The sequence below is a fragment of the Hyposmocoma kahamanoa genome, unplaced genomic scaffold (genome assembly GCF_003589595.1).
Source record: "Hyposmocoma kahamanoa isolate Upper Pololo Valley unplaced genomic scaffold, ASM358959v1 270, whole genome shotgun sequence".
In the NCBI taxonomy this organism is placed as follows: Eukaryota; Metazoa; Arthropoda; class Insecta; order Lepidoptera; family Cosmopterigidae; genus Hyposmocoma; species Hyposmocoma kahamanoa.
This window is the reverse complement of record NW_020653770.1, coordinates 2,546,321-2,574,132: the sequence shown is the minus strand read 5'-3', so window position 1 is coordinate 2,574,132 and position 27,812 is coordinate 2,546,321. Positions and strand designations below refer to the sequence as shown.

Genomic DNA, 27,812 nt, shown 5'->3' with positions numbered 1-27,812 from the left:
TTTTCACGAGTTAAATCCATGGTGATGTAGACAACCAATTTCTAAAATGACGCCACAATGCAAAAACAAGTGACAGTCAGATGAAACAAACTGTAATTTACAGCCAAAGAGTTCCATTTTCAAACGTTGTATTTACTTTTTAAATATTGTTTATGTAAGTGGCCAGTCCCGGAAGCTTATGGTACGCCCTATGTAACATTCAATACTAAAAGAGATGAGATACACGAAAAAATAATAAAAATTTGACTTTTTTTTATAAAATATAAGAATCGGAATCGATCCAATCGGGTAGCCCATCCGAGTCTCGAAATCAGATGGGTTTCCGAGCGAGAAGATGAACCTGATTCCTACTACATCTTTCTAATTTCTGAGTTAAGTCAACTATTGTTTCGATTTGAAATGTCAAAAGTTTTCGATCGACCAGTTGTGAATCGCAATTATACGCCTCGACTCTGAAAAGACGTAGTTTCTGATCGGGAGAGGCAAAACTAAGCTGCTGTTTGTTAAAAGCTAAATACGAATCCTAGACCACAAGCTGTTACGCGTTTGTCTAGCAAATGTCAATACTCAATACTCAATATATTTATTGCATTCATATGGTACACATGTCTAAAATTTAAAATAATGCTACACATATGAGCCCTTTATTAGGGATAACAATAACAGCAGAGGTAGGCCGAGGTTTCAATTATTAATTAAAATTGTTATTTATCAAATAATAATATTTAAAAAAAATGTCATATAATAATAAAGAAATACGTCATATTATGAGTAGAATTATGTCACTTGAGAGTTTAATTAGATTACAGTAGCATAGCTTTATAGTATTTAATTAACATTTATTTATTATTCAAATTTATTATATTATCATTATTTTTATTTGTCATCAAAATATTCATTTAAATTGTAATAGCATTTATTAAGAAGATGTAATTTTAATTTATTTAGAAACAGTGAATACTTTTCCTCGTTTTTAACAATGGACGGGAGCTCATTGAATATCCTCACCGATATCGAATGGGGACTTGAGTTGTGTATGTGTAGCCGAGATCGTGGCAGAAGCAATCTATTGCGTGGTCTAAAAGTCTATTCACTCTAGCGTAGAATAGCCCTAAATTGCTGCTTACGGGAAACATATACACATGCAATTGCTGTACCACTCAGAGCTTTAAATCTTCCACTGCGCCCGTCACTCTGAGACATAAGTTGACCAGTTCTATGTGCGTGTAATATCACCAGCGCCCCTACACTTCAAAACCGAGATGCAGTAATGCTCGCATTAGCGTTTGGCGGCAGAAATAGGTAAGGTAGCAATACTTCCCCGGATGAACTCTTTCGCAAGAAGCTTCACTGTTAATAAATTAAACTGTATTGGTAACTTTGATCTGCATTTCTCTGCATCAGAATTAGTAGCTTTAGGCGAAATGTTTATAGGCTCATGGTAATATAATAATAATTTCAAAGTGCTACTAAATGCAACATCAAAACTGAGTGCTATAATATTGTTATATAATATATTACAAAGTCAAATTACATAAATTATACAACATAATACCGCCATATCATTACTTTCGTTTATCGTCGCTTGTAGCGTTCAATGATTCTCCAATAAGTAATATTTTAACTATTGACAGGCGTGTCACGCTTGGTATCATAATAATCTCAGTATAGAGTACTAAAAAACCGACATCCAAAGTCATTCAGCTCCTTACTTACAGCTCCCTACTTTGCCACCCTTAGAGGTGGTACAGAGACACCCTCTTTCCACCAAAAAAAAAAATCATCAAAATCGGTTGACAAAATCACAAGTGTTATCGCGTAGCATACATACAAAAAAAACATACTAATGTCGAGTTGAGAACCTCCTCCTTTTATGAAGTCGTCGATCACACGTCCAGTGTCAATTTCGCGACTACTCATAATTGCACTGTCGGCGCGTGCGTTCTGCGCTAAACGAAAACGTTTCTTGTGCGCAGCGCGTATGGTTGCGGATGGATCAACCCTGACGATGATTGCTAAGACTGATTGGGTACACGGAAGGAGCGTCCCAACACGGCATGCGATTCCTTTTCTGTACGTTTGTCGCACAACAGTCAGCGAGTACCTTACGCCGATTGGCAACAGTCCCATATTTTTCTACATTAGTTTTGATTATAGTGGCCCTCCCTACCGACCCTTAGAGTATACGAGAAGGGCATTATGACTTGTGCGAGCAAACTCGCACAGGGACCATCTAAGTCAGGGTCTAACCCCGGATCAGCACGTTTGCACGGACTTCATCCGGTTCTATGTAAGGCTAGTACCTTAGGTGAGCCACTGGGTGCACGTACAGCACCCTCCCTATTTACCAGGCACCGGAGCTGTAGGCACGCTCACTTCCCGTCGCGCTCCGGATGACTAACGGTTGCCACCGCTGAGTCGCGGACTTTAAGTCGACTACCAAATCTCCTCATTGGTGGCAGAGATGTAAGGCATGCTCAATTCCCAAATTCCGGGATATATCCGGCCGTAACAGCACGCATGATATGAGTGCATGACATCGATACGATAAAAAGAAGAAGAAATGACGACTTGTATAAAACAGCTCTCTGTACGGCCCGCCGCTGTATCTATGTCGTAACAAAAGTAAATATTATGCCCATCACGTATTACACAATCGCCAACTAACCACAAAATACATAAGATCGTCATGATGAATCGATTGAATGATACATTTTATCGATACTCGTGATATATTGTTCAATAAAATCGATATTTGCGAAACGAGAATACGAAATACCATGGATAAATAGATGAAATGTGATTGTGTTACACGTAATAATGTTGTTATTTTGCGACAAATTGTAATGTAATCGTAAATTATATTCGTATATGTGTGCTCGTATAAAACATGTTTGTAGACATTTCAAGATTTTGTGCTATAATTTGTTACAACATAACGTAATAGGTATGTTTTATACCGTACGTGGGCCCGTTAGGTTCAATTTATATTGTTACATGAAAGCCAATTTTTGGAACCATGGCATGAGGAGGATGGAGGTATGGACAATTCTGACCAGGGAAAAACAAAGAATTGATGCATTTGAAATGTGGTGCAGGAGACGAATACTGAGATTACCTTTGACTGCTAAACGTACCGATGTATGAAACCTGTCTCAGCTCCAAATTTAAACTCAGTTGTCCACCATATGCCGCCAATGCATTCTTTCATATTTAAGCCGTTTGATGCGCAGAGACGATGAAAGTTCGGAGAAACTGATTGTAGGTGAAAATACGGAAGGAAAGCGATTACGAGGCCATGCACCAACAAGATTGTTCATTGATTGACCGGCTGAGTGAAAGACTCATCGTCCTCCAATTTTGCTCAGTAATAAGTGACGCGTTGGACAGAAACAAATGATGGCAGATCACCCGCTTCAGAGGTAGGCACGAAGCTGACCACGGTCCTCGCACATGAGGGAACGACGAAAGAGAAAGAGAGAATTAGATAGGTACCAACTAAAACACAATCTCGGGAATTTCCGCGGACACCATATCCTTAGAACAATTATTAAACATAGGAAATGAAACTATTTTTCCGGATTAAAATCGCGTATATTTGTTTTTTCAAACAAACCAACGTTTCGGGCCCTTTACAGGTCCCATGGTCACGGTTGATCGTGATCAGTCAACATCTTTTGTGTCTGATTCTTATGTGTAACAATGGTGAAAACCTAAGAACCTGATACTATTGTTAAACTTAGGACAAAGTCCAAACTCATGGTACTACGATTTCGTTTGTGAGAGCGCTGCTGGCGCTGGTGGAGTTCTGTTGACTGTTCAGTAGGATTGTAATATTGTCGGGAGAGTAGTATAGTAGCCTCCGCAGCCAGCGCGCTTCCGTACATCTTGCTTAGTACGTTTAAAATTCAAAGTTCAAAACGGTAAAGAACTAGTGGTAATAAATCCAGTTTTAACAATATTTATGATCTTTAAAATGTTTATCGTAAAAGAGATTTTTAGTAACTGGTAAACGGCTCAAAAAAATAAGGAGAGAAGACGTGTTCGCTGCCGCGATCGGGCAGGGACTGACGATGGATCGAAGCAAAATCAGAATGCGAGGCAAAAGAACTATGGAAATTCTAAATTTAAATTTAAATACGAGTGGCCAGGAACCGGAGAAAGGCGATAAAAAGATGCGATGACGATGTAAGGAGGTCATACTGTCACACGTTTAGCTGAGGTAAACGATGCTTTTATGGGGATCTATACGTTTTTACAATAAGATTCCGGAGCATATATTAAAATTATCATTTCCTAAATTAAAAACTTACATTGAAAGAAATTTAACTAAAAAGTCATATTACAAAATTGAAGACTACATGTTAGATGAAGATGTAATAGTATGGAAAGACGACATGGATCTAGATTTCACACAAATTTGATTCAAGGTGTATTCCAAAGCACTGCTCGCTCTTCACAGGGAAGTTAGCACAGTGAACGAGCAGTAGCTTAAAAAATGACGTTTTCGAGAGTAAATTTATTTTATCCATGGAAGAAATGATTCTTTGACTTTGACTTTGTACGTTACATAATTGAGATAAAGTACACTATGCTATGTACAATTTCGTTACAAATTTCGTTAAATTGAGTCTTATTTCGTAGTTTAATCTACGTTGAAATGATTTGGTAGATCATTATCACCTCAAAATTCATTATATATTACATTGCTGGATGCGGGGCTTCTCTAAGGAGTGTTAAACACGCACCGGAGGCTCTCACCCAAGGCTCTAGTCTTTTAAGAACAGGATGAAATCTGGACCTGACTGATAAGGTCCATGTGCAGGCTTGCTTCCACAGGTAATTGTGCCCTTCCCGTAAAACCAAAAAGTTTCGTGGGCAAGGGAACTATAATCAAAACTTATTTCTCTGTTCCTGTCAATTCATGGTAGAGACATTGCATCGACAAGTCATCGTTTACGTAAACATATGGAAACAAACGTAAACATCGCTAACGTTCAGTTAGCAAGCCGTGTTTGTAGAAACATTTCGGATAAAGAGACAAACATTGGAATTATGTAAGGTTAGTTTCTATTGAGGACGTGGGGATCCGTTAACTTGCTACTTACGTTAACTTCCGACTTTTAACTGTGTTTGCAGATGTGCGAAATGATAAAAGTTTTATTGTAAATTTCGTACGATACCTACGCTAAGGATGCTCAAATAATTTATGAAAGATATATTAGTTTTACGCAGGTTATTTTCTTTGAAGAAAAAAATGCGTGGTAGCCAAGGTCATGGGTTCAAATCCCGGCTTGCACCTGTATGTTTGTCGGAATGAAAACGTCGTGATGAAACCTGCATGTCGAAGAAGGCTGACAACTCTTGAAAAACGTGTTAAGTCCCCAACCCGCATTGCATAGCGTCTGGCGCGGTTTGCTGGCAGACGTTGGTTCGAATCCAGCCGGATCGATGAAATTTTTTCTCAGTGTTCGATTATCACAAACTGTTGGAGTAATTTCACAAAAATAATTGAATATCAATTAACCAAGTAACTCGACTCTGAACCTTCAAATCAAGTGCAAGTTAACCAAATTGTCAAATTATCGTCATTTAAATAATTTCCTTTACATATGTTTGAGCAGTCCAATTCTACAATCATGCCAAGGTCGCTCAAAGTTCCATTGTTCAAATGCTGATGCTAAATCAATGTGGGAATCAAACCAACCACAATGAACAATTAAATGCAATCGTTTACGCAAAACTTGGGAAAAGGGGTTTTTGGATTTGGCTTTAATTGTTGAGTATCTTCACTTTTTATTATGGAGTAAGCAATAACTGACCATTTAACAGTGTTTGTGACAGATTTTTTATAATATCAAGTGACAAGACGAAAAACTCGCGCGCCTGGTGTTGAGCGCCACGTTTGTCCATAACGGTTGAAGTACTACTCAGAGTTTCAAAATCTCACAGATCTGAGCGGCACTGCACTGTCACCCTGAGATATAAGCAGACAAATGCAGTTGCCCGTAATTTCACCAGCACCCTTACCCTTCAAAATCGGAACACAGTAATAATAATAATAATAAATTTATTTCCTTCACACACAATTTCAACCATAATTAAACATTCTTAAGTAATAAAACATTTGTTGTCTGTGAAGGCTGGAGCCTAAACTAGGATACCCTGTGCTATAGGTCTCCAGGCCTCCGCCTACGGATAAAGTATCAATAAAACATTGTCTGCGTCACGAATGATTGCTATGAGAGAAAGTTAATCCAAAATTTAGTTTATACAAATAAAAAAATTATAAATATAAATAAAATTCAAGACTGGGCAAGTATTTTGTTCTGTGTGTGTGAGCGTGTGTGTGAGAGTGTGTGTTTGTGAGTTTGTGTGTTTGTGAGTTTGTGTGTGTGTGTGTGTGTGTGTGTGTGTGTGTGAGTGAGAGTGTGTGTTTGTGTGTGTGTGGGAATTAACTATATATAGTAATGTTGACATTAATACTCCTTGTAGCAGAAATAGGTAAGGTAGGTAGCAGTAGGTAGGCAGTACTTCCCTGGACGAAACCTTTCAAAAGGAGCTCTACTACTACGGAACATACACCAGCACGCATACCAGCATAGTCGCACTCGGCGTACCGGTGCCTGCCGAAGTATCCCCAAGGCTGCCGAGGCATAACCCCGGCTGGGTAACCTATCAGAAACTCGAAAATTTTTTTGTCCGAATTTTCATTACACCGAAACATTTGTTCTTTCAGGACATGTCGAATGTTTATCGCAAAGACACGATTAGGTTCGGTTAGGTTAGGTTTAAAAGAAAAAAACATTTTCCTCTCGAAATTACTTTCGAGGTTATGAAATTTCGACCAAACGTTATTTCTGGAAAATGCGATTTCGGACTAGTACTGATAGGTAACCCCCAGGCCGCCGTCTCGGCATCCCTAAGCATGCGACGCATTGGTTTTGTAGCTACGACCATTATCATTGAAAATTCAATTATAAAACCATAATGTTAAGGTTACGTGGTGTGTCTCAGGATATAAATAATTTTTATTGAATAAAATGTTAAAACCGTCTCCCGCAAAACGCTGTCGTAGGCATTGACACCATCTATTCACATACATTGTCTGTACATATGCATATACAACAGTATATTACTTTTAGTCACAGAAAAATCCTCCGCCGAGTCCTGTTATCAGTGGGCACTGGGCCTTAGCTTCACTTCATGTAACTGATTGTCTTGCTCGGGTGGTTGTTTACTGTTAAACAATAAACACAAACAAAGACGCTAACGTGTACACGAGAGGAAGCTCGACCTTGTAGCATTCTTGAAGATGCCACAACACGACAATGAAAGATTCTAGTTGCTAAACTGTTTTATTAGTTATCACGTACTTGGGTTGCAAAATTTACAATTTAATTGTATATTTGAACATCGTTTTATAGCATTCTTCCATTTGGAAGTGACTCCTCAGCAATTGTGACATGGTTTTAATGAAGCATGACTTGCAAATAAAATTTGTCAATCTTGTAAGTCTACAATTTGATTGCAATCTTTGTTGATGGGCTGTTTTGCATTTTCCAGATGGTGCGGTGGGGATCCGTGGTGGCGCTGTGCGCGCTTGTAGCCTGCGCAATGGCAGCTGATTCTTCGTCCAGATTGCGTAAGTTAATCCTATAAAAACTTAACCTATAGATAAAGAAATCGAAGTCGCAGTTACCGATTTAACTGACGGTAGGTAACTAGCAAATTTTATTTTTGTTTCTTGGAAATTAAACTATTTTTTTTTATATAAATCGGCTAACTGCCGTGACCTGTAAAAAGCCCGAAACGTTTTTAAAAAAACCGATCTCAAAAGTTTGTGAAATTACATCTATTCGTCAAGTTTTATTGAAGTCGGTTAACGGAAAGTGTGTGAATTCCAATAAACCGGAATCATCCCCTAATTTGTCATTTTTCATTAAAATTTGAATGATATCACTAAATACAACAAAATAAGAATAATCGAAATCGGTTTACAAATGTCGGAGCAATTGCTTAACTTACACACAAAAAATACAGTCAAATTGAGAACCTCCTTTTTTGAAGTCGGTTAAAAATAGTTTAATTTTCAATTTCTTGTTGCATTGCTTAAGTCAAATAACGTATTTGAAGGTTCCATGACGGATCCAAGGTTGATGACAAACCTTCTGTAAATTAACAAGTATTTATCTTTTTGCAATGACTAATGAAATCATTTTAAATACCAGTAACTAATATCTATAACTTATATGTATGTATAATACGACAATGTTACTGTACTAACAATAAGTGATAGCGCACTGCTATTATAATAGTGTTCTAACTCAAAATATGTGAAATTCAAGTTTATATTGTCGCTGTTTTGTAGCAAAAGGCGAAAGCGCCCTTTCAAAAAAATTTACAATGGACCTTGTTTTAGGTTTTAATGACTGATTTAAAGTATATAGATAGAGACTTTATTGCTCACACACAAGACCAAAAATAGTACGTTAACAACTTAAACTAATGTGGGCAAAGGTCTCTTAGAGCGATCTCTTCTAGATAACCTTTGAGATAGAGGAAACCTAATCGGAGCGGGAGCGGGATAATTGTATAACTAAATTTGTATATTAAATTAAATAAAAACACATATTAGTTTATCAAATATTTAATAAATAACGATATATTGTACCCACATAAATATACATGTATATATATAAATATATAATATTTACGTCCTGTTTTAAAGTACAATTTTGGTTTTAATTAAGTTTAAGTTTTAAAATTGAATTTAAGTACGTTAATATTTTAAAACAATTGTGAAAAGCTAAAAACACGCTCCCCTAAAAATTTTTCGAAATAGCGCTTTCGCCCTTTTTACAAAATACCGACGAAATCATAGCTGAATGCAAAATTTGATTCCTCTACACGTCAAAACAAAAACAATAAGAAGATATTTACTTAAAATGAGACAAACTTTATGTGAGCTGATTCTGGCTAAAACAGTCCTTACATGAAATTATTTATTCTTTAAAAAAAAAAATATATATTTGGCTTATAGAAAATTGTTTAGATGTCTGTAATAAATTTTAACCTATCCATACATTTTAATAATCTTTCACGGGAAGTGAGTAATTCGTTTTCCATCGATTCTAAAAATACACTTTTTGAGTTAATACACTGTTGTATTTAATAGTGCGATATGTGTTTTCGCGATTGCCGCACATAGGAAATGTAACTATTTTTCGGATCATGAATGAGCCTGCAAAGAGCCCAAAATATTAATGGTTGAAAATATAATTGTGGCATTTGCGGTTGAAACCCTGGGTCCCTGGGGACCACGGGCGAAACTTACGTAAGGCCTTCGAGGAAATTGTCTACTTATAAACTTTATATGTAGTGAATTAAAATAAAATAGAAATAATCACGATTGAGATCCGAAATAACAGTTTCATTTTCCTAGTCATGTGTGCTTTAATGAAAATTGAACGATGTGAAGTGACATAAGCATCCTGTTATGACGGATAAGGCTAGTCCTTACAGCCTGTCTTTACCATCAAACTTCACTGCGTGATTGATGGATGTGAGTGAAGCATGAGAGGTTCTGCCTGCTCCTATGAGAATCCAAAGACGTAAGTATACAGTGTGATTTTTTTTTAACTAGGACAGTATGGGGAAATCCGAAACCATAGGAGATAAAGAGAAACTGTCTTATGAACGAAATTAATCGAATTTGATATATTAATTATCCGTTCCTATGAAAGAAATCACACTGCTTATGTTGTATATTAACATAGTCACATTTTAAAGTGTACCATGTATGAATATATATGTCGTATGATCACATGGTTGCCTCAGACTTCTAGACTTCTAATATTTGATAGAACTACTTTGAACTTTCAGAAATTCTGTATATACCTAGTAGCAAACATCTTTTGTATATAATATTATATATAATAACTTCTAAAACAAGGAATATATACTAAGTTTAAATCATCTTTGTACACTAAATTGTTTGTTTTAATGTGGGGGTTATACCTACAAGCTGTAAGGTACAAATTTCTACACCAGTAGGTTGACCTTGTATGTCTTTCAAAATATAACAGTTTAACATTGGTACTAAATTCAACAACATTCTTACAGAACAAAGAAAGCGATCTAGAAATGGTACGTACACACACCCACTTTACCACCTTACCATTTTACTATATCACTTAAAAAAGCATTACATCACAACGTTATAGACGTAAAATCTATCCTACCATGCTAGTAGAAAGCACTAAACACATATTGTAGTCTCATAGTTTCTTACATACCTAATTATATAACTACCTTACATTTAACAGTATTATTTATTAATAAAAAATATGGCGCGGAAACTCTTTTTCAACTTATAATTTAATATTTTATAGTTTCATTAATACGTTACAAGTTCTTTCGTTAATTTCTGGAGGAAGTTATTATCTTTTATCACCTTCACACCTTCTACCATAAGCTACTAGGTTTCTTTGCATTGTCTTGTATGAAAACTGCTTTTTATCAAGGTACAAATATAGAATATTTTGCGCGGAATACTTGATCATGAATAGGCTCCTCGAAGTCATCTTAGTAAAAGTTCCTATTAATGGGTATTCTAGTACCACATTCTAAGATATAGTGAAATAATAAAAAATTATCGTATATAAAATGTAGTAAGAGAGAGTTGCGGGGTGGAAGAAGATGTAGAGTCAAATATAGAAAAAAAAGGATGTTAAGGTTGCCCAGACGTATAGAAAGATGAACTAAAGAAGATTGACGAAGCAGATTTATAAAGCAAGTATGAGCAAGAATATTGGTAAAGGCAACCCACTACGAGCAAATTGAGGATGTGATAAAGAAACGCCAGGTCAAGAATATCCTTAACTGACGAGCATGTATGAAAGCATTATTGTTTGATGATGCGGCAAAAGATGCCAGGATCGTAGCAAGCAGAAGGATTGTAGACTTTGTCTAGAAAAAAGGCTTTAGGTATATACGTTACTACAGCAGAAAGGCTTCGAGCGTGATTGTGTGAACGGTTTTTATACTAATGACAGTTTCCATTGCGGCGATAAATTTGTTTTATTACTGTAATCTCTATATACAAACGTTTTTCCAAAGCTCAAACATTTTTCCAAAGCTTAGGACACAATAACTGTCGTAACAATTCTCAAACTGTCCATCAAAACCGTGCAATCAGTCTTAAAATATTAACAAACAATTTGTACAAAGCGGCATTTAATCTGATACTAAAGCCGATTCCCATATCTCCTCTACGAGTAGCAGCTACTTGCATAACTAAAGCCTATTATTAATATCTGTTAATCTCCAAGACATTGTTTCTCGTATAAGCTTTGGTGTTATCTCCCTAGAAATCTGTGTACGCAACGCTCCTTGTTTTGATAGCAATATCTGTTAGCTTTATGGTGTTCTAACGACTAAATTTTTTTTTTATTGTTTATTTAGGTTGGTGGGCTGAATTGCAAATTAGGTTGCTAGGCTTTGGTCGATCGAATCGTAAAACTTAAACGTGTTTTGTTGCGATTCTGTCCATTTCTTCTTTCTAGCCATTCTCAACCATATCGGTATACGTTTCCTTCAATTACTGTCACTACTCTCAGTTCTGTACCACCTGAATCCTATTCCACCCCGCCACTTTCTTCATGTCATCCTTCCAAAGCATTTGCGGTCTCCCTCTGGGGTGTAAGCTACACAACTGTCTATAACAGTTGCAGTGCCACTCGAAGCTTTAAATCGCCACGATCTAAGGGGCACTGTCACTGTGCCCGTCACCTTGAGATATAAAGTTGACAAGTTTCATGTTCCTGCAGTTTCACCAGCACCCTTATCCTTATGTGTCTGGTGGCTTTACTTCTCTGGACGAACTTTTTCACAAAAAACTTGTGACGATGCTGATCTCCTTCATCATCATGCTGATATCCCTTTTTACTAGTTCCTGGCCACTTTTAAAATTTTGAATCGTCATTACTCCCATCAAAATTCTCAAAGTAGGAGGACGTGCTCATGGATCATATTCATGTAAAACTTCACGTGATTTACTGTTTTTAAATCATTAGATACACGTGTATAGGCCCTCTTGAGGTAAATGTTTGGACTGTTGAGTAATAAGTGTTTTATACTGTTTGTTTTACATAATTTTATAATTGTTTCTTACAGTCTTTCCTTTTCGTTTTCTACTTCTAATAAATGTATGTGGATCCGAGCCCTTCTCCTTAACTTTCGCTAAGGCTAGGCCACAAACTCTACTGCTATTAAAAGTTTAATTCAAGATTCAGATACTCATTGGAATACTTCATACACGTACTGGACATCAGAGTTGTATAGTTTATCTTCTTCACAGTCATCCGTACATTTTTCAGATCCTCAACCATGCAAACATTCAAACACAACATCATTGGCACATTCACGATGTCCAGCTCAAAGATATGTCGTGCAAAAACTTCGTAAGACATCGTAATTACTTTAAAATTCGCACGAGTTTCATTCACGAACAAGCAAACCTTGAAAGCACAAAATATTGTTAAAATAAACCTTATCACTTTGCTGCAATTGCACATTCACACATGCACGAAGCATAATGCCACGGTAGATAATACACAGTTTCTTTCTTGAACTGTAGCTAAATGTACAAAAAAATAACGCCAAAAAGCTGTTCAAACCAAAAACAAAGATTAGCAACAAGTACATAGAGAAATTCGTGTGATCTGCTGATTCGTTCCGTAGCTCAGTTGGGAGAGCGGTTAGCCCCGGTCTGGGAACCAGGCGCTGGTTCGTATCCAGCCGGATCGAAGGAATTTTTCTTTCTGTTTGTTCAATCCTTGTATCAATAATAGCAACACCAAACTGTTGGAGTATTTTCACAAAAAATATATGATTGTCGTTGTGCTAAAAACATCATGATGGTATTCAATAAAAAAAGTACAAAGAATAAATTAAGCGATCGAAAGAGGAGTCCAGTGTCTCCTGAGCCCAAGGCGTGATATTCTATGACATTCTTAAATATTACTTCTTTTATTTAATACCTGAATATTACAGAATCTCATTACGTGAAAATAAAAAAAAAACTCATTTCATACGGCAATCTGAATTTGACGTCTCTGATTTTAATATATACTAGCGTTCGACACTTTTGATGCTTTATTTTTTATTTATCAATTAAATTACGAATGCAACCTAGAACACAATTAGTTTTCTATCACAAATCACAATTAGTTTATATCAAGTTATCAAAGGTAATAAATGAACGCACTCTTGATGCAGTTCTTTCTGGTCCTGATATAAATAATCATGTGCCACAGACTAAATGCAATCATAAATGAGATACAATTTCACTCTATTACTCTAGCTCTATTCCCAGGACTTAAGCTTATAATGTATCTATGTCCTTATAATGTATGTCCTTTATCGCGAGGCGTCCTCTAGAACACTAATGAATGTAACGTCAAATTTTAACAAAAAATAATAAATTACATGAAATTCTGGAACTACCTATGTATATAAATAACTTTTGTGTACCAATTTACGTCCGTTCGTTGTAAAGGGGTGGATATTGCTTGAATAAAATAATTATAAATACACATATTTCCAATATGATAAATGTTATAAACTAACAATCATCAACATCGATTATATAACCAGAAATAGAGACGAAATGTCATTTAATTTGTTTGAAAACTATTCTGCCAAATCATTATGGTGACAACTGCGCTCCGATTGACCAGCCTGAATTCGAAACTTCACTTCAAATCAACCAGTTTAACTTGAGCTTTGCTATAATGAACGAAACTTGAAAAATTACATATTTAATATATAATTAGCGACGAAATTGTTTTAAGCTTTAGTAGCAGAATATACAGTACTACATTTAGGTTTATTTATTTTGTTTCCTTTTGCTTACTATCAAAATGTATAAATACGAGTCCAATACATATCCATTACGGATTACTTAATTGTGTCCACTAATTTACTTGCATGCTGTGTTCGACTGTAAAAAAATTGTGCAATTAGTATAATACTTAACATTGCAATAGGTTACAATCATAATGTTATTGCAACAATTGTTAATGAACCTTAATAAATAAATAAATGTGATTCCGTTTGTTTTGTAATTAAATGTTTTGCTGTTTTTCCCACACCACCGAATGGAACAGCCCCCATTGCTAGAGATATTATCTTTATTACAATAAATACAGAATATTTTTGGAATCTACGGAGACGTACACACAGGTCAGTTATTGGCGCTGTATTATTTCAGTTTTCTAATTTGTAATTTTGGAAAGTTGATATTTAAAAGTGATATAAGGCCTATTCGCCTGATGAGTTGACAGGGATGGGTAGCCCTTATTTCGTCTCTGTTTCTAGTTATATACTCGATGACTATCAATAACGCTTTATTCTGATCAATTCAAAACTGCTAGTATCAATTTTCAAATTCCCCATTTATCATGAAATTTCGACAAGTCTATCATGCAAAAAAACAGAACTTCATACTTCCAAATAAAAAGTTTAATTAACATCTTTCACAGTTAATTAAGATTATACACACTTTCTTCGATTAACACCAGCGAATTGCAAACACACAATTAACTGCACGCAAGTATCAGATTTTACGGTAATTGGAAACCAAAAATATTCTCCGAGAAAGTAATTTATTAAATTTCATAAATCGACGAAACATATTATACGAATTGTCAGTGTCAATTAATCAATAAGCGTTTTTCCGCCTCGTAGAAGCCTCCATTTTCCAGAAGGCTAACAAACGCTTCCATCAAAGCTCTTCAAATTAGGATGATTTCTAATTTCAATAAAAACGGACTTCTTTTGTATGGGCTTGAGTTTTGTCAAATTTAATTGAATGTGTAGGTTTATCCCTGACATGTTAATATGTTACTATATTTAATTTTTTTGCTTCTATATTAATCATAGTGTACTATTTCCTTTAATCTTTTTATCGTATCAATGGAATATATTATAATACTTGCCATCGTGGTGAAAGCATTTGTGATCGGCGTGAGGTACTCGCTGAATGTTGCCCAGGATACGCCAGATGTACAGGAAAGGAATGGTATACCGTGCGGGGAGGCTCCTTTCGTGCACCTCATTACCTTTAATAAATGCACTAAATAGGTAGGTGCCGACATTTAGCTATTTGATTGATTCATTCATTGACACTGAGATTTTGTATGGTTCAGAAAAAACGCTCATTAGAGCCAGTCGATATATGTTCAAGCTCAATTGTCGACACTTTTACATCACTCAAATGAAATCTTTTCACATCACTGACAATTTAATATGCTTGTCATACTTCGTCATCTTTGCTTTTTTCCTTCAGGTCTTTATGTTAATTCCGTTCGCATTTTATAGCTGTTTGTTTTTTATTTTCTACCCAAGTTTGAATGTATACCAAATCAAAACAATTCCAATTTTCACACTGTACATAAACATTTGTAATACATATTGCAGTTCTTAACAATCTATCATAACAAAAGATCATTTTTTTCTTTCTTTTTACTTTATCTATTTGTTTTTGTTTACTTTCACAACATCAATTGTTCTAATTAAGCATTACATTGTATAATAAAAGTGAATTATGAAGGATTGCTTTAAGATATTTCTTAGGTCATAAGGTAAGTTAAGACATGTACACAATCGCGAAAAAAATCAATTGTTACATTCTTTAAATTGATGTATGAACATTGGAAAGCGACATCTGATATATATTTGTAATTGCAGAGTTATCACGTTAGTAACATCTCTCCAAAACTATTGCAGTGACTAAAGAAACACCTGGTGCAAAAAAAGGGATTTAGGCCATTACAACTCGTATTCATAATCTATAACATAAAGACTTTACTAACATATTAACTCAATCAACAATCATATTGTTCATCCTCCTCCCAAAGGACGGAACCTTTACAAAGTAAATCAAACTCTTATTAACCTATTTTTTATTTCTTTTTCAAAAATAACAACTGTATCTGATCGACTGAAAGACCTTTAGTCTCGACAAGACAAAAGTGGCTGTAGGCAGCAGTACTAAAACAGATGACAGTGAAGAGGTAGAACAAAGGCCCAAGGCCGAAGCTGTCGACCATTGGGTTGAAGATAATGAGAGTCATAAAGTTGGTAATCCACATGCACGCCATTACCATGCTGTTGCAGAGACCTCTGACCTAAAATTAATTTAAAAATATCAGGATTTAACAGAAAACGTCTATGCTATTAAACATTATAAAATGTTTCATGAGTTTGTTTTAATTTTAGTTTTCTAATTCATTCTGAGTGTCTTTATTTTTTATATTAGTTAAAGACTTTTCATATCCTCATATTCTAAATTCCTGTAAGGGTAGTTTCTTCTGAAAAGAATGAGCATCTCTAGAGATTATAGTATAAATATTTCAAATAAAAAATTTACTGCTTTTATGTTACAATAACCTGATCTTGAGTCCAAGTAACCTTGTATGAGTATTCTACACTTTATCGTCTAATACATGATTTCCAATCAGAATTTTTTTTCTTCAATTATATCACCAAAGTCTTGGAAACTTCAATATCACGTCGCTATGTTGAAGTATAGGCACAAAACTTAAATTATTATATAGTACCTTCAATCTGGCTTCACTTACCTCGGGCAAAAACATTTCAGCACCCATAATCCAAGGTACAGTGCAAGCTCCGACGTTATACACAAAGCAGTAAGCATAAATAACGAATGCAGTAAACCAGTACGGTGCAAAACCCAGTTGAAGTTGCAATGCGAGCAAGAGAGTACAGAGTCCTGTTGCTCCTGATGATGCTGTCATTAGGAACTGGAAAAAAAGTATCTCTATAAAATTCAAAATTTCCTAAAAGTTATTTGTTTTTCATTGTTCAAATAATGTTTTCACACATTGCTTTATGTTTATTTTGATAAAGGCTTTTCAACGGTATTTTCAAATTGTATATAGGTTTAATATTAATTCTATTTTGCAGTGTTTTAAAGAAAAAATGTTTCCTTACCTTTCTTCCAAACTTGTCGACTACCAAACAACAAATAAAGCTGGCCACCATTAAATCAACGGCTAGCAATATTGCACAAGTGTTTGGATGCACCGATGGTACCGCTTCCTTGAACAAAGGCTCAGCGTAGACTTGTAGTACAATGACCCCCATCATGATGTTTGCCGCCATTAAGATTAGAGCCATGGCTAAAGCTTTTTTGGAAGATTCAGATTTTTCTGTAAGAAAGAAAGAAATTGTATATACAAATTCTGATGCTTGCACCCCGCTTACGATGGGGTCGGGCTCGCCCTGTGGTGCGTGGTTATAATATCAATTTTGTCTTTGTCATTGGAGTTTAAATAATAAAAACATTTATTCAAATTTAAGAATCACAATATCAAATATACTTAAGAATTTCCATGGTGTAATTTTAGGGACTTCTTCGGCGTGTTGAGAATTGTTGTCAAGCAATTCCTTTTCCTGTGGATCTGAAAGAGAGTAGATAGCCTGGAGTATCTGTGCCGGTAAAAGTAACATTAAACATTTTAACAATCATTGAATCTGGGAGTTGAGAAGATTACTTGAATTTGAATTCTAAGTTAATCAAAAAATCTTGTGTATCTTCAATTTTATTGCTCAATCGTCACCCTTGTTCCCATCGGCGTTATAAAGGAAAAGTAAATACTTACTTTCAGTCTCTCCTTGCAAGATTTCTTCAATTCTCGGGTCTAATTGTAGTTTGATTTTCTTTATCTCGACCTCAACTTCTTTAGAGGTGTCTTTTACTCTTCTGTAAAAGGCAATTGACCTCTTTGCTTCCTGCAAATATTGTCTTTAGTTTTATGGCAGCCTGGTAATTTAGTGAAACTGCTGTTATTTTGTTTTGTTTTTGTTTATAATTGTGTTCAAGGTAAAAAGATGATAATGAGTTTATTAGTGGTATCATTGTGAGTTTGTCTTAAGATATCATGTACTGAAATAGATGCAGGACTAACTTTGACACTACTCACTATTTTTTTACATATATATATTTGTTTTTAATCCTATGTGATCTGGTGGTTGGTCTCAGACGAATATCAAATACCTTACCTCCTCTCTCCCCATTTGTACTAAATAAACTGGTGATTCTTTCAACAATCCCAGTGCAGCAATATACAGACAAGATACCGTTAAATGTACATATAAAACTTGCTGATACGTCAAGTATCCTCCTGTGAAATAATAATTGATAAAAATATTATAGCGCCATAAGAAATTAGTAATTTAAAATTACATATCGTGCCAAAGGTAAAATTTCAGGCAGCTTTCAATTAGAAAAGTATCGCAAATTGGAATCAAATCAGATATAAATTATTGCTTAGTAAAGAAATGAAACTCTGAAGAACTGGATTTCCCGTAAAAGCCTACTAAACCTACCGCCTCTCAAGCAGAGGGCATGGGTTCGAATCCGGGTTCGCACCACTAAGTTTCTCGGAATTTACATGCGAAATTTTATTTGAAATTTGCCACGAGATTATCGGTGAAGGAAAATATCGTGATAAAACCTACACATCGGAGAAGGTTCACAAGCTTTGGAACCTTTGTGAAGTCCCCAAGCCGGATTGGGCCTGAGAGTAGACTCGTGCCCAGTAGTGGGACGTAAAAATTAGTTGATGATGATACTAGGTTTGAAAAACGAAGTAAATTTTCCATTATACACACCTAATATATATGAAAACAATAACCCGATAAAGTACATCGTCACACATGATGATGTTAACATTCCTCTAATAGAGTCTTGTACAATTTCTGTAATATACACTGCAGAGACTACTTGGCCGGCTGCACTAAAGCCAGTTATTCCAATTGCGACAATAATAAGTGGTGTGTAGTTTGTCAAACATATTATTAACCAGCCTATCTGAAAAAGACAATTTTTTAGAACAAGTGGTAATGCTAGCTTTTGACAAAATTACTTTTTAACCTCAGAAAATTTCACAAGTCCTGTATGTTATTGCAAAATTATTATTCTAACACAGAACTTAAGGAAGTATCTCGAAGGTGATATTACTTTTTATTTAGCAACTTTGTATACTGAACTACCCATTCGTATAAACCAAATGTGAAGCCTATTTGTCATGGTAAAATGGACCTAATTGTTGGAATAAATAAGAAATTAAATTTATTCTATGAGATAAAGCCAGAACACATAGATCATAATTGGTGTCAGTTAAGATTGATATTTTGTCTTAACTATCATCAGAGTCAGATAAAATGGGAGTTCTAACAATGTTAAAGTATTAATACCTGTTGATGAACACAATTATGGTCAACGAAATACAATTTAAAAATAATTCGAAAGATAAAACGATCGACAGCTCAGCACAAAGCATTAAAGGTATCAAAATGCTTGTGAAATCGAGAGTTATAAAAATTGTTGACCGAATGAACACATTATTATAAAATGTGCAAGTGCCTGACTTAAAGTTTAGAGCAAATATTATTACACGGTTATAAATATACAAGGTATGGAGCGCCTTGAGAAAAAGTAATAGCAACTTTTTGGGGAGCTTTATTCTAAAGAAGGGAGGAGAACTATAAAGGCTTCAAATATAGCTTTAGTGAGTTAGTAATTAGTGCTGTCGAGAATATAATTCAGTCCTTAAGCAACACAACATTAAAAGTTCAATTTTTTTTAGGTATAATTTGGTTAACACTCGGTCTAGCCATTTGAACTTTCAAGGTATTGAATTCGCAACCTCTTAGTAATTGTAAAAGTGCTGAATTGAACCGGAAGTTAGTTCATTTTTTATAGTTCACAGCCTAAACAGAAAAGTCATGGTCTCAATAGTACACCTTGAGGTACACCGTGCGTAATTTCTATAAATTATTACTTAAAATGATACACATTATAAACTCTGTCTTCCGGTGGAGTGGGTAAAACTTATGGATTTCCTCTTGAAGCGATCTTAGGTACTTGTAACTACGTCCTCGCTTTGCATTATTTTAAAGATAGGGTCCCGGTATTGGACCATAATGAACTCCGTCTTTATGTTAAGATACTAACGTATAAAATGGACGTTGTGAATGGTTTATGTGACTTGAAGTGAGCTATAAAGTGGTTCAATTATTTAACAACAAAAAAACGGTTAACAATTTGTCCATTCCTTTTATAAACGAATAGTAAAAAGTCAAGGCGTCAATTGCTAGTCGAATTCCATTTTACTCTAAAGCTACTTACAACATTGGGCAATCCAAATAGCATAGCTGAATATCGTCTTCCAAACAAATGAAGAGCAAATCCACAGAAAGGTGTCATAAATAAAGCGCCAATGTTAGTTAAACTCCCGATTAGTGATTTTTCCAAGGTAGTTAAAGGCCAGGCTAAAACGGTGCTGTTGGATTCGAAGTTTTCGATGTTATATGATGGCCAGGCGTAAACAAAACCAACGAGGGCTATCAGACTTGATACTGAAAAGCAGTTTTACGGTTATAATATAAAATAAATTTACACATTTTTTAAAATAAATTCACCAGTTTTCATAAAGTTTTCATGATAAGTCATGTAGTTGTTGTCGACAGTTTTATCGATAGATTGTGAAAGAAAGTAAAATTTTGCCAAAAATGTTTGAATTGTGAAAGTTATGACATCCTAATGATTACTAATAGCGTTGTTCTTATTTTGACAGTTTGCCTACTAGTATCGAAATCAATTTTCATTCATATACATTTTAGTGAGAACAGGCGGATTTGATTATCTATATTGAATTAAAATGAAAAACTTTAAAGTATGTCTTCTCTTTGTACTTTTATAGACATAGTTCTAAATGCAGTGCCTGCAGCCCAGCAGTTAGACGAATAATGGGCCGACGATAATTCAAATGAACCAAGTTCGGCTATTTATTCCATAAGCGTAACCAATGTTCAGTCGGCAGTCGATATAATATTTATCGACTGCAATCACTAGCCGCAAGCGGGTATCACTTCTTCCTCAAAAATAGACAGACTATACAATAACCAACATGGTTGAAATGGTAATTACGAGTACTAAGCAAACAATGATATCGGAGTAATGCTGGTTTCCTAAACAATCAAGAGAGATAAAACCTATTGTCATTCAACTTAAGTAAAAAATTGTGAATTCGATTACAAATTAAAAAAAAGTGTAAATTACAAAAAAGAACTTGTTTTAATGGTATAGAAAAACTTCAGGAATATTTAAAATTATATGAAAAATTAAGATGTCCGAAACGATGGAACTTTATTGCAAAGCTAACCTGAGTAGCAAACAGACACCTGTCGAAATAAATGTCAAAGGTTAGAATGTGTTTTTTTATAATACTGATGGGAGGAACAAGTCGTGCGTCTGGTGGTAAGCGACACGCCTATCCATAGCAGTTGCAGCGCTACTTAGAGCTTTAAATTGCAAAAATCTTAGGGGCACTGCCACTGCGCCCATCACCCTGAGACATAAGTTGACAAGTCCCATGTGCCTGTGATTTCACCAGCACCCTTACACTACAAAACCGGAACGCATTATATAGGTAAAGTGGCAACACTCTTTCACAAGAAGCTTTACTGCTACGAAATTTGACTTTAATTTCTAAGATATGGGTATTTGTAAATGTTTGGTAATAACGAATGAAAAAGAAAGCTTTAGAGTGAAGCAAATCCAAAAGTCCATCTCACCTGATGGATAGTGTCAATGAGGTCGCCGTTGTAGCATGCATATCTAAATAATGCCTATTAAATCTCGCCTTGAAAAGACCCAAGTTATTGCGTTCAAGGAATAAGTCGCCAGGCAGCAGGGAATTCCACTCCGTAAACATTCGCCATTTAGATTTGGAAACGACACGCTTCGTGCGAATTCTTGGAACATCCACAACGTTGGGGTGGAACTCGAGCCTACGTCTAGATGTCCAGGGAAGTACTGCCACGTTACCTGTTTCTGCCACAAAGCAATAATGTGAGCATTACTGAGTTCCGGTTTAAAAGGGTAAGGCTGCTGGTAAAATTATAGGCAAGGAAGAATTGCCAACTTATGTCTCAAGACAACGGGCGCAGTGGCAGTGCTTCTAAGATCTTTGCGAGTTAAACCTCTGAGTGGCACTGCGACTGTTATGGATAGGCGTGTGGTGTAATAAAAAAAAACGATTATAGAAGGCGGAATTAAATCTTGCAATTACTCTTGTGATACAAATATATAATAATATATATCGTCTGCTTAAAGCCACATAAGTGACATTCCACAAATGCACAAAAAATCTCCACATTGTGTACCTGTTGTAAGAAAATCACCATCATTCTGCAGATAAAACCACTTATTGAGATTGTAGCTTTTTTGTTATTGTGTTTCACTTGCAGAACGATAGTGATTTTCTTACCATAGCTTTATAAAGATTTTTTATAGAAATGTCACTTATGTGGTTTTATCTTTATACAGACGATGTAATAGATAGATACATTACCTATTTGACATAAATAATATATTCAAACAAAAGCGCTTATTTACTTACTTGCCAGAGAACATATTAGTTGCATACAAAACGCGGCCACCGTTACTTTCTCCGCCATACTGAATTTACAAAAATAAAATGACACTTCTATGGCACCTACGCACTAAGCATTAGACGTATACTGAGACATTGGTACAGGTATAATTCTTAATAATGGGTTTTGAAATACTAAATAAACTCCATTTGGATCAAGCGTCAAGAGATAAGGAAACAGTCTCTGTTATCGGGCATACAGAAATCTTTATTAATGCCAGATATTTGTCACTAGATGAAAGATCGTGTCACTATCCGACAGGACTTAATCGAATACTATAGCAAAATTTTCAATCTATAGTTACCGTAGATACAATGGAATTGGACAATATACACAATGCCCAGAAATGTACTTCGAAGAGAAATGTGACCTACCATACCTATTTTTATTGTTAAACTGAAATTTGAGCTTTATTGCGTTCCGGTTTTGAAGATTTGGTGAAATTATAGGTACATGGGTCTAATCAACTTTTTGCCCCTCGGATCTTTGCAATTTAATGTACTGACCGACTCTTTAACTGTTATGAGTAGGCGTGTCGTTCACTATGCATGTCTTCTTCGTCCCGTTACTTGATATCACAAAAACAAGATTCTCTCTAACTATAGTACATCCTGTACAAAGCCAGAGTTGTAATTTATCTCCTTGTTTACTACATGGAACAGCCAGTTTGCGATATGACACCAGGCGATGATAAGTGCAGTAGTTTGATAAAATATTGCCTTACTCTGCGAAGAAAAGAAGCAACAGAGTGACAATTTTCACTGCCCTATTAGTTTTTTACCTTATTCGATTGTACTACTTCAAGAATTTTCCTGCGACGTGCTTTTTATAAAAGAAAAAGTACCTGGTGTTATATAGTTTTCGAATAACATATCTAAAACCGCACATGGCCGCCTGCATTTGATATTTCCTCAAATTTTCACCTCGAAGTCAGCAAGTCCGGTTTTAGCTTGTAGTTGCCGCTAGATAGCCCATCAATATTTTCTCCTGCTACTTCTTTTCTCTGCTACTATTTTTTTACTACTACTGATACAATATCTAAAAGTAGTATAATTTCATTCCACAGTTTTTTTTATAGTATTTCCTCTTCTTCTACCTTCTATTAAATACCTCCTTCGTTAGTTGACGTCGTTACATCCAACTACACTTATCCAATAGTTTGCAACAATAATCTGGTAGTGATACTACGCTATGCCATCTTAAATTTTTCAGTTATATTTTTAGGCGTGATTGAATTGGACTTTAATACTAAATTGCAAAAGATTGCAATTGTAGTGAAGAATACCTCGAGTTCTGATATTCTAGATCCGTACAAATCTGTTTAGCTCTAGGATGTATTGTTTGCTATGTTACGGTCCTTGAATAAATATATGTATACGTTTGCTTATCTATCTAGCTTATTCAGTATAGACATTAGCTTTATCTCAATACAATTTCACATAGATACATTTAGAAACTCATTTACGTTTAAGACGTTGCAACATCTTGTACCACTTTATGTCAATTTCGTTTACGTTTTATAATTGTTTGTAATTTTTCCACCTATGTTTGAATTTATGCAAATTGTATAAATATTTATGACTAATCCCTTTATCTATTTATTTTTACAACCACACTGTACTATTGTACAATAACTACTTACAAACATCTTACAAATCTCTTCTTCTTTGTAAAAAGTAGTTTGTTTCCTTTAAAATTTTTACTTTCTTTCCAATTACTCTATTAATATGTTTTAAGTTTCAAAGGAATATTTGTTTTACGTATTGGTACATCTGGAAAATTAGGTGTTATAGATAATATTGCTAGCAGTCACTAAAACTCATGTTATCTTATATCGATTTTAATGAAAATTCTTAACTAGGCCTCTGCTTGTAACCGGAGTATCTGCATTATATCCTTTGGTCTGTTTGTTATTGTATATTATTGTTAGTTGTTGTCATCTTTCCGAATTTCTCTTTTTAACTTTATAGCATGTACCTTACTCACGTCTTCGTACGTATACTATACTTTTATCACACTAAAAATGTATGCATATTCTTTCATGTAACAATCAAAGTGTCCATTGCATGTCTTTTACCTTTTGTATAGTTTCGACTTGTTCTTGTGTTCTCTTTCGTCTTCACTTTACTTAAAAACATTTTCTAACTTCTTCATTTACTACAAACCGAACCTGGTGAAGGTTTCTTAATTCTTTCATCGTTATCGATGATCTTCCTCATGCAGTCCTGATTTCCAGCGGACCTCAATCCTGGTCAGCAAGCAGAGGTGGATGAGATGGTGCACAACCTGCTTCATTGGATACAAAATTTATATCAACAGAAGACTAGGAAAGGTATCTTTCCCACACTAGCACGTAGATTTATGCATTTCTAATCTTATGAATTTCTAATCATTATCATATCGAAATAAATCTGAATGTCTTTTTAAGAAATTAATTTGTTCTTTTTATATTTTCAGCTCGCCAATACTTTGGAGGAAAACCTGAGAAGCCAAGACCTTTCGAACCTGCAAGTTATTTACCGCCAGCAACTGGTTATCCACCAGCAGGTTCTCGCCCTACGCCATCTTACAGTGAAGGACCCGCACCTACCAATCCACCTTACCAACCCAGTCCATCCCAGCCACCTTACCAACCTAGCCCTTCTCAACCACCTTACCAACCCAGTCCCTCTCAACCACCCTTCCAATCGAGTCCCACCCAACCACCCTACCAACCATCCCAACCAGATCAACCTTATCAACCCCAAACACCAACTTACCAACCATTCCCAGGTTATCCTCCCAGTCAACCAACTCAACCACCTTATCAACCTAGTCAACCACCAACATACCAACCTAGCCAACCAAGTGGGACATACCCAAGCCCACCAACGGTGCAGCCGACTTACCGACCAAGTCAACCAAGCCAGCCGCCAACTTACCAACCAGATCAGCCGTCCTACCAACCCGACGAGCCGTCATACCAACCATCTCAGCCAAGCTACAAACCTAGTCAGCCGACGTTTCCGCCATACCAACCTAGTCAACCAAGTACCCCTGACATCGATACTCTACCACCTTACCGACCTACAGGCGAAACTGAATCATCTAATACCGTGACTCAAGGAACTTCAGGTGATGACGACGACCGCCATCCTCCCCATATACACGCTATCACTGTTGACTGTGGCAAAGAAATGATGACAATTAACATAGAATTCAATAAAGTTTATAACGGAATCATTTATTCTCAAGATCATTACAACGAACCCGAATGCGTTTACGTTAGAGAGAATTCAAACCAAGTGAAATATTCTTTCACAGTGAGTTTAAATACTTGCGGAACAAGATTTTACAGCGATTTTGAGAACGAAGGACAAGCGTATTTAGAAAATGTTTTGGTATTGCAAAACGAACCTGGTATCCAAGAAGTGTGGGATCATATTAGAAGAGTTAGATGTTTGTGGGAAGGGAATCTTACAAAACAACTAGTATCATCATTGAGCGTAGGAATGCTGAATCAAATTACAAGTAACTTTAGTGGTGATACTGCAATGGCTCGATTGGACATCCAAATGGGACGAGGTCCATTCGCACGCGAAGCCAATGGTCTCGTCAAAATCGGAGAAATCATGACATTGGTCGTCACTGTAACTGGTGACCCAGGCTTTGATATTTTTGTTCGTGAATGTATTGCAAGAGATTCTGAAATGCGTCATGTAGTTCCATTGACTGATAGCAATGGTTGTGTACTGAAACCTAAACTTTTCGGTGCGTTCCAGAAAACTAGAGAAACAGGAAATACAGGAGCTTCAATAATCGCCTATGCATTCTTCAACGCCTTTAAATTCCCTGATGAAATGGATTTGATTATCCAATGTGATGTTGAGCTGTGTAAAACTGATTGTGAGGTATGTCCCAATCCTGGCAGCATAGAACCTAGAAGGAAAAGACGAGATATTATTCACTTAGGCAATAGAACTGCGGAGCCTGTCACAACAATTGGAAAAGGTTTAAGAGTGGTGTTCGCGGAGGACTTACCGTCTGAGAACAATAACGGTTTCTGCATGTCACCTTCCGCTGCTTTGTGGGGCGGGATTTTAGTACTTGTCGGATCTTTGATGAGTAGCCTTCTGGTTTCATACTGTTGGCAACGATCCCGTGCTTCTAAGATTGCGTAATATTAGATTATAGTAAATGATATTATACTGCCATCATTATTAAGATCGAGTTTGAAGGATATTTCTTCAGTTAAAATTTAAGTTTTGTTTCAAGTTTTGTGACATTGTGATAAAGGTTTCTTTCGTTTTGTTTTGTTAGCTCTATTTGAACAAAGCGTGTAATATTTTTACCTACTTTATGAATACCTATTTACTATTATACATACTCCCTTAACTGTAAGATATCTCTCAAATTATCTTTATTTATATTATTTTCTTAGCCCTGTTCTACTGAGCAAAATCGTCCCTTTTCGTCTTCCTTTTCGTTTTCACAGCGATATTTTTCTTTATTATTTATCATTTTGTCACGTAACTTAAATAATAATTTAAGATAAAAGCTTTGTAATTTATAGATAGAATACCAGTATCATGCTAGATTTAAATAATATCGACACTGCCAATATACTGCTTATAAAATAGTAATTTTAATTCCAACTTCGCTTATCACTCAATTGTTTTTGACTTTATGTAAGAATGAATATTGTAAGATCAAACTACGTTGTAGAGTTTACATAAGAAATAGAGAAAGCCTAAATTAGAACTTCTGTACATAGTAGCATTAGAAAAAATCATAAATGTAAAAAATTATTATCATCATCAACCCAATTTATGCGTCCCACTGCTGGGCACGGGTCTCCTTTCAGGCGGCTCAATAAAAAAATATAATAAAATGATATTTCTTAAAAAACGTGTCAATTCCTTTTATTTTCCTGTTAATAGATGTATTATTTTTGATCTTCATTCCTTGAGATCGCCACACTAGGCGTCAAAAAATTTCTTAAACAGCACAAGATAAAAATAAGCCATTATCTCGCTTAAAAATAGTTTAATGATGAAATAGGTTTTATTTAGACAGATAATAAATACATAATAAGCGCACATACTTAATGTAACGTATATTCATTCGAAATCGCACTATAGTTATTTTAAATAGATATTGGTGCAATGTTGAAGTAATGAAACAGAAATAAAATAGGTTCCACATCGTGTAGGCAAGTGAAGCAAAAGCTTCTGAGAGAGCAGAATGACATTTATTACATTGACAAGAGTGTAGCAAGAAAATTGATTTTAAATAAAGACAAA

General features: G+C 35.4%; 2 protein-coding genes across 3 annotated transcripts in view; one reads left to right on the top strand and one right to left on the bottom strand.

The window, feature by feature from the left end:
- The window catches only part of LOC113229035 (myosin tail region-interacting protein MTI1-like), a 64,293-nt gene extending 36,952 nt beyond the window's left edge, over positions 1–27,341 (top strand). Inside the window, exons 3-6 of one of the 2 annotated variants that reach the window (XM_026462507.1) lie at positions 7,567–7,645; positions 10,126–10,149; positions 24,767–24,862; positions 24,988–27,341. In XM_026462507.1, the coding sequence (XP_026318292.1) occupies positions 7,567–7,645; positions 10,126–10,149; positions 24,767–24,862; positions 24,988–26,690 (1,902 nt within the window). In that variant the 3' untranslated portion in view covers positions 26,691–27,341. The remainder of the gene's footprint in view (positions 1–7,566; positions 7,646–10,125; positions 10,150–24,766; positions 24,863–24,987) is intronic. The other variant, XM_026462508.1, reaches the window with a different exon arrangement.
- On the bottom strand, positions 15,812–22,857 carry LOC113229036 (facilitated trehalose transporter Tret1-like). Its single transcript, XM_026462510.1, has 9 exons — positions 22,497–22,857; positions 20,222–20,451; positions 18,703–18,901; positions 18,091–18,212; positions 17,691–17,820; positions 17,409–17,489; positions 17,020–17,237; positions 16,647–16,829; positions 15,812–16,193 (listed from the first exon to the last, which is right to left on the bottom strand). Exons 1-9 carry the CDS (start codon positions 22,552–22,554, stop codon positions 15,969–15,971), a joined length of 1,446 nt encoding a protein of 481 aa, XP_026318295.1. The 5' UTR covers positions 22,555–22,857; the 3' UTR covers positions 15,812–15,968.
- Positions 27,342–27,812: the final 471 nt, after the last annotated feature.